The sequence below is a fragment of the Neolamprologus multifasciatus genome, chromosome 2 (genome assembly GCF_963576455.1).
Source record: "Neolamprologus multifasciatus chromosome 2, fNeoMul1.2, whole genome shotgun sequence".
NCBI lineage: Eukaryota > Metazoa > Chordata > Actinopteri > Cichliformes > Cichlidae > Neolamprologus > Neolamprologus multifasciatus.
In genome coordinates this window covers 10329944-10338278 of record NC_140440.1, presented here as the reverse complement: position 1 = coordinate 10338278, position 8335 = coordinate 10329944, and the positions used below count along the sequence as shown (strand labels likewise).

Genomic DNA, 8335 nt, shown 5'->3' with positions numbered 1-8335 from the left:
TAAGATTAATGTATCTATGTATTTATTTATTCTGTTCAACCACTTAACACCGACCTATGAAACATTTGTGTAACAAAGAAAATGCACCTCACTTGAAGGATGAACCAGAACCACACTTTATTACTAACAGCCTATCACAAACATATCCATAGATTCCAAACATACTGCTAGTGCGGTAAAAGCATACCTGCAAGGAACCCCCTTCCCAAAAAAAGGCAGCCAACATCATAAGTAGTGCTTTTAATGTCCTTCAAGAAGCTTGGAAAACTATTCCCAAAGACAAATTAAAGAAATTACAAGGGAGCCTTCCTAACAGAGTATAGGTTGTGTTGAAGAATAAAGGTGGTCATACCAAATATTTACTTTCGAGCTTGTTAAATTTGCACAAACTCTGTTTTTGCCTTCGGTGCTGTATTTCCATGTGTGATTGCACACGTTTCAATAAATTGCTGCATCAATTTCCCATTTTCCCCAAAAATATAAAGAGATGAGGGGTGGCTCAAGATGTTTCGCAGTACAGTGCAGTTGAAGACACACACACAGGCGCACACACGCACAAAAAAGGCCCTTTCATTGCACGGGGACACTGAGACCAAAAGTCATACGATTTTCTGTCAACACTGGTAGTTTCATGTGAGTTCTGAATCACATTCAACTCTGACGTCTTGACATCACCAGCGGTCTGCTATACCACACCAAAGATGGTTAAGCCAAGAAGCTGTGCCAATGCATTTCACTGTGGTGATACGTTTTGCATCGACAGTGGGCTGCCTTAATGTGGAAATACTGAAAATTTTACTCAAAATATATAAGGCTGCATGGCGTCTATTGTGTACATTAGCAGCAGCCGAGGATGTGGAAGCAGGGAATGTAAATGTTTATAAAATATGAACATCTTCAGAATGAGTTTGTGATTCTTTACACCAAAATACGTGAGATCAGATTGCTCTGTGTCCTACAAACTAAAATATGTTTGAGACTTCTGCATTATGCAATTAAAGCAGTCCTCATTTTTATCTGAATAATAGAAACACAGACTATATTATTTTATCTTCTTTGTCACTGATTTAATGAGTCACATTATCATATATACAAACAATCAGCTTTTTATCTCACATCTAAAATAGTCTAGGTCATACTACGGCACATGATTACCACACAGTCTATTACTACATAATAAATAGAAGCTTGAGTATCTTATTGGATTCATAATTTCTAATAAAGCGCTCTCTATTTTCATCCATCTGCCACTCAGTCCCAGCCATAAGTAGTGATGCGTTTGCGTCTATCGCGTGAAAGAGAGCTTTTATTTCCTGCCGTCACGTCACGTCTCCGTTTAGCAGCGGCAGTGGATGTGGAGGCGGGGAGCGGCTGTCCGTGGTGCTGATGGAAATGATGCTCTCCAGTTCTGTGCAGCCGCTACTGCGCATGTTGCATGACAGGTACACGCAAGCCTCCATCTTGGGCATCCCAAGCTGAGGCGAAAGGGCAGCAGCCATATACACGTTGATTCAAAAATAACAACAAACGGGCTCGGAAACCAAAACAACAACAAAAAGAAAAAATTGGCAATTTGCCGAGATGTAACTTTTCCCCTCAAACCAATTGAACTAATCGCTTCAGCGCAGGAAGACGGAAACAGAATGGAAAAGAAAGGGAGCGAATGGTCGTGGAAGCTCTGTTAACCACTGTTTTCACAGTCAGCTTGAGTGGATCGAGATTTCTGAGGAATTGACAGGTGACAAAGCCAAACGGTAAGCAGAACTGCGTGCCGTGTTTCGCGAAAGATGACTTTGTGTGATTTATGTTCATAGCGCGCGCTCGCATGGAGTGAAATCGCATGCTCGTGTTCATATGTGTTGGCATCTTCTTTCTGCATCCCCCACCCACCCCCGTCATGGTGGTCGCTGTATCCTCTGCTCTTCTGATGCTCAGGCTTCGGGCGAGTGTCAGCCTCTCTTACTTACTTTTCTCTTGTTAGAAAGAGACCGAATGCGACGTGCAGCCACAGGTTGTGAGAGCCCCGGTAGTCTGCGGATTTATGGCTTTGGTTCCATGTCGGTATTTTTCTTGAATACATCTGAGGCCTTTCCTCGTGGATTATTGGATTAAGCAGTAATAGAATAGCAAATAATCTAGTTTTAAGTGGTGATATTACCAGGAATATGACCTATACTTATACATATCTCAGTTCCACCAAATGACATAGCCGGACTGTTATATCATCAATATTAATATAATAAATAATTCGTTTATTTACCTAAATGTAAACCCTCTTCCCGGCAGAAATAATTTTAGGTGTTTTGTTTAATGTCCAGAATCTTAAAAAAAAAAAGACACTCTGCTCTAGTGGCAGATTGGCTTTAATTGTTTATTATCCCATGACCCGTAGGGCAAACCATGTAGCCCGCCTGAGTCACTGTAAGCCGTTGCATGACAAAGCCTCTGCCGTTTTAACTTTGCCCCTAGTAAAACAGAGCTAGGGCAATGTTCTTCAGTGGTGGCACACAGATGGGTCAGACAGTGCCAAGGTCGAGTTATAGTTTCAGCTGAACTCACATTTATGCTTTAATATCAGTCGGGTGGACACGTGATTGAGGGTTTTGGTTTTTTTTTTTTTTTTTTTTTAAATTGATTGTACACAATTATATATCGACTGGCTTCTCTGAGCTCCACTTTGGGACTGGGACCCAAAAGAGATGTCAAAATAGATATATTTTGACAAAAGCAGATCACTAACTTCTCTCTTCAAGTTGTATAGGTGCACGCTTCAAAAGACAAAATAATGCAACTATGATAAGAAGACACATGCATAAGGATTAAGCTTTCACAATCCCAACAAATATTATGAACCAGTGCGATAATGTTCAGCACTATGAAGAATTTCAAATATGTCTTATTTGGTATTCAGACTCTTTTATTCGCTACAGTGCAATGCATACTAGTTGTATATCAGGTAGAATGTGGAAAGAAGCTGAGATTTCACCTACAGAAATGCAAAGGGGACGATTGCATAGAGAATTTGTAGGTTGCATAAGAAATCTTTTCTCAAAAATGTGGTTGAGTTGTGAAGTCCAACATTTGACACTGCTCCAGCTGTTGCCATCTGAGACGTGTGGATTAGCTTTGACATTATGCTGGCCAGGCGAGTAGTATCCAGCCCTCTGGTTTTTAGGAATTTTCCAAATCGATAAACCAATGTTGTCTTCGTTTGGGCAACTTGTTTGCATGGAGCCAAAAGGCATTGTACTCTGTACAGTTCTCAGTGCACTCAGGAAAGGATTTCTGTTGAGGAAGATGATGATCGATGTGAAAGCAAGGAGTAGACAGGGAGTTGCTGGGTCAAGGCAGTGAGACAAGGAGAGAGAGACAGACAGAGAGTATTTCTGTCTAGACGGCCTCAGTTAATACACAAGATATATGTTTGGATGAGTGTGTGTTTGTAAGCTGGTGTTGCTGCCTTGCTGTTGGTCTCAGTATCCCAATGCAATGAAAGGGCAACACTTCTAGATGGACAATGAATCACACAGGTACTGTGGTTGCAAAGTGATTAATGGCCTCTATCAAGAAATGCAAAAATGCTCTGTGTGTTTGTGTAAGTGTGCATTTGTATAGTTTTGTTACTGCAAATACACAGGACCATATTATCCGTTAGTTGCCTTCACTTTAGTATTATGTTGTAAGAAATGACACCAACAGGGAGTGTTGGTCATAACACTCCAAGGGTTAGAAATCTCAACATGATTGTTGAAATCTAAAAAATACATTTGGAAAAAAAGTCCTATTGAGCCTTTTTGATGTAAGTTCTGGACTAAACTGAAGGATATTGTAGGCGATATTTATTTCAGCTATCCTTTAAAGGTCACATTCAGCTGACGAGTCCTCAATGACCATTGTTATTCAGGTGCAATGCTTCAGTGATTGAATTTATGCTTGAACTTGCTCTGCTTTATTAAACCGTGTCAGACTGATTCATCTGTATTTCAGACATTTACTGTATGTAACATGCATTCAGAGTAAATATGAATTGATGATGTTAAAAAGAGTAAGGGGCAAAGTTGCAGTGTTCAGGAAACAACAAGCTCTGAAGCTTTAAGCTCTAGCCAACAAGGAAGCCATTGAATTACTGTCACATAACAGCTGAATTTGTGGAATTCAAATCATTTAAAGCTTTCTTCTTTTGTTCTTGTCCCTCCATTTTTATTTTATTTGTTCATTTTATTCACAATTTTTATTATTATTATTTTTCTTTTACACAGGTCCAGAATGGGCACAAGGAAGTTCGCCATTATTCTCCTAGTTCTCTTTCTTTGCTTAGATGGAGGATTTGCCAAAGAAAAAGGAACAAAGAAAGGAAAGAAGAAAGGGAAGCATGTTTACTGTCCATCGTAAGTACCGTGTGGAATAAACAACATCGTGCTGTGTCATGTTGGCCTCTGGCGTATTGACTACACATGTTAGCTTGATGGCTCTATACACAGTAATGCATACGTTTTTCTTGTATACAAGTCGAATAAAGAAATACGTTTTGTTGTTGTGAAATTTGTTTGCAATCTCTGTTTTAAATCCATTCACTTTAATCTCTTAGAAAACCTAAACATTTTCTACAAGTAGAATTTGGTTCTGCTTGATTGGTTTCAGTCAATCAGCATTAGCTCTTGCTAATGATGTTTCTTCAGCCTTACATGTCCATGAGAGCGTCTTCGGATCTAACTGTTCTTGGTGGAAATTTGACTAGTCAGAGATTCTTATGGAAACAGCCTGCTCTGTGCTGAGGCAGGCACAGTTTGTCAGGACAGTGCCCACCTCTACTCTTTGGATCAGGAGCGTATGCAGAGACTTCCTTGGATACCGTTTATATGATTTATCTCCACTGAAAATGGTCAGGAAGGACTTAGTCAACATGTTCATCTGAGGCAGCCATGGCCAGTGACCATTACAACATGTATGGTGCACTCATCTAGGAATGGAGAGCAGTTCCTCAGCAGATCCGGACACTTGTGGAGCCAATAGACAGATGGGGAACTACTGTCCTTTGTAGAGAAGGCTATACCTCATATAAAACATTTTCTATACACATATATTATAGTGTTGGTCTATTAAATCCATTAAAAACACAAACTTGCATTTATTTATTTTAGTTCTGAAGCATATTTCTGACCATTTGGTAAATAAATTGGAGATAAATTATCTGAATACCGCATCTCAATTCATGTTTAAGCCATCTGCCTTTATCTACTAAAAACGTTGTCAAACCTAAAATGAGTATGTGGGTACAGATAGTAAAATGGTCGTTATCCTAACAGCAGAACAATTAGGAACACAGGTTTGAAAAATCATATTACGAAGGTGCATTGAATAGCACCAGCACCTCAAAGTTAGACGGTTCTGGGTTTGAAACTGCTGGCCAGGACTTGGAGTTTTAATGTTCTCCTGTGCCTGTGTGGATTTTCACCAGGTGCTCCCACCTCAATGACTGTAATTAGGCTAGGCAGTTAAGAAAATGAATGAATGGCTATTACAGTGCCTTCTTTCTATTTGGGTGTAAAACATCTTAGGGCTGGACAACAATTACCCTTTGTAGGAAAAACCCTGACCAATGCTGTCAGTTCAGCATGGAGCTGAAGCATGGCGGACTTTGTCTATTTTACACCTGATGGATCTTACTTTCCAGTCTCTCCACCATACACATAAATAGATCTCAGCTTGTCATTGCCTCTTCAATGCATGCCAAAAGGTGATTCTCAGGTTATGGTTTAAACTATAGACGTAAATACTGTAGATCACAAAAGGAATGTAACGTAATTGTGTCCTGCGCGCTGAGTTATGTGTAATGTAGAGCTGCGCCATCTTCTTCCTTAAATGGTAACAAATGTCTCTACAATGAAGTCTTGAAATGTGGGATAAACTGTTTGATGTAGAAAATTGGCAAGTGGAAGCTGTATGACATGCTTCGTGTTTAATGCTGCAGATGCCTTTGCGGATCAACTAAAGCACTTGGTTCCAGTTTAGCTCTTGTGCTTGAGATTGTCAGGAAGGTCTCTTAAAAAAAGAGGAGGAAAAAAAGCGGTTTAGCGGATGGGAATTGGGTTTTACTTTGATCAGGGGAACCGCTGAACATATACACACCGCGCAGCATTCTTGTGTAGCACTTTAGCCCATCCTCGGTGCATGATAAGGTTTACATAATAATATGTATTGAGAAGAGGGAATTCTTTGGCAGAAGCATTCATTGCCACCCAGGAGGAGGATTTTTGTTTCCCCTTTCTCTCTTGCCAGATTCCCTTCCTCGTCCTTTTCTCTCTGTCCCACTGTATTTTTCATTAGTCAAGCACATGAAAACAAATTATGTTTGACTGATTGTCATCATGTTGCTGGTGTTTTTTCAATTTTGTAGGAACATTTGAAGTAGACTTAAACAAAAAGAACTACATAGCACAAAAACAGATTATTTGTCTTGACAAGTCATTTATACTTGTCACCTGTGCAGCAGATTGACTCATTCAGGGGAAAATCATTTCAGTGTGTTACTTATTGGCTTGCTTACTGAACTGGTGTATAATATGTGCTTTGATCAAGCGTTTCACTCATTTATCTTAAAAAAAAACCCTTGAATGATTTTAAAATGAAATATTTTTGCATCCTTTAGAATTTTTCACATACCCAAATGTTTTATTAATGGATAATTAAATGTCAGTACAACTTAAACCGCCCTGTGTTTACTGCTCAATCACATATATTTGTATGAAAACATGTTGAGATGATGAACACTGCAAATATTTCAAAATGCAGCATGTTGAGAAGAGTCTTCCATTAGCCCAAGGGATCTTGTCAACTTCCTCAGTCATAATCTGGAAACATCCCATAATAGCAGCACATTTCATTTCTAAACATTGTCTCAGTCTAACAGTTCCTTGGTGGTCCAAATCTTAAAAGCCAATTTAATCCCAGACTGGTAGCTCTCCCAGGTTATAGTTTAATCAAAGAGTATACAGAGTAGAAGTGAGTGCGCTGTGCACTTTGTCTGTTCATCTGCCAGGAATTTGACCTGCTAATGTAATCGTGCCTCAAGTTCTCTCTCTTGTCTTTTTATTTGCAGACAGCTGTCATCTGAGGATCTGGCCCGGGTCCCTGCAAATTCAACCAGCAACATCTTGAACAGGTTACTGATCACCTATGATCCCAGAATAAGGCCCAACTTCAAAGGCAGGTTTTCTGCTCTTTATCTGTTTCTGTCTCGTTTTTAATTTACATTCTAGCTGCAGTGCTGTCATGCTAATTAAAGAAACACGTGCATGTGCAAGAGTTTAATGCTGGAGGTAGGAATGTGGAGGCATTAATCAAAATGCATTCCCTTGCAAATGTAACTTGTGCTTAAACAGTTACAGAAGGCTTGTGTGCCTGGGTTGATTTCTTGCAGATACTGCTGCATGGACAGATTTTAATAGACACTCGTGCATAGGACAAGTCGATATTTCTAAAATCTGTCTAAGGTTAGGAATCAGATTAATCAAAATTGCTAAAGCTAGCTTACAGACAAATGCACGAGTAAAAATTTGATTTTGAAGTGGAAGCATGCCTCATCTGTTACCTTTGTACAGTCATTTCTTTTTCATTTTTCATTTTTCAAAGCCCAAAAAACTTCAATCGTCAGTGTTTATAGCGTACTGTACACATCACACTGCTGGGAGTACTATGTTTGTCTCACAGAAACAGCCATGAAAATAACAAAGAGGTGGCTGGTGGCCTCTTTGTCTGACTGATCGTCTCCCCAGTCTTCAGGTGGATCTGTAGTTTCCTTGCTCTGGCACTTGGCACCAGGAGCTGTATCTGGGACTTAATGTTTGATGTGTAGTGAGCCGACTTAGCATTCTCCCTCACTCCCTCCGACTGGTCCAGCAGCCAAACATCTGCTCTCGATTTCAGGGTGGCCTGAAATCCTCATCCATTAGCATCCATATCATAATCTCCCAAATTAAGAACTAAACTATGCCTTATGCTTTACTTCGCTGTAACATGGCATGCTGCTTTTATGGGCCCTATAGAATAATAGAATATAGTAATAGCAGCATTACCTTTGAATATTAATTCAAGTTAATGTTTGATTTGTTACATTAATGCAAAGAAGACGTGAGCTCTATAACACGCCATAACTTGTGCATTAATTTTGTGACCTGCATGGTAGAATTTATCCAGTGAAACTTGTGAGCCTCGAGTAAACAGATCAAAGGAAATAATTTATTCAAAGCAGGGTGAGCAGTCTGCATTCATCAACAGTTTTATTAGTTTATGCAAAAGGCTGAGTGGGGAGGGTGCCAATATACAGTAAATGTTT

General features: G+C 39.6%; 1 protein-coding gene across 1 annotated transcript in view; it reads left to right on the top strand.

The window, feature by feature from the left end:
- The first annotated feature begins 1366 nt into the window (after nucleotides 1–1366).
- The window catches only part of glrbb (glycine receptor, beta b), a 30012-nt gene continuing 23043 nt past the window's right edge, over nucleotides 1367–8335 (top strand). Inside the window, exons 1-3 of the mRNA XM_085181838.1 lie at nucleotides 1367–1754; nucleotides 4260–4388; nucleotides 7100–7206. Coding sequence (XP_085037964.1) covers nucleotides 4267–4388; nucleotides 7100–7206 — 229 coding nt within the window. The 5' untranslated portion in view covers nucleotides 1367–1754; nucleotides 4260–4266. The remainder of the gene's footprint in view (nucleotides 1755–4259; nucleotides 4389–7099; nucleotides 7207–8335) is intronic.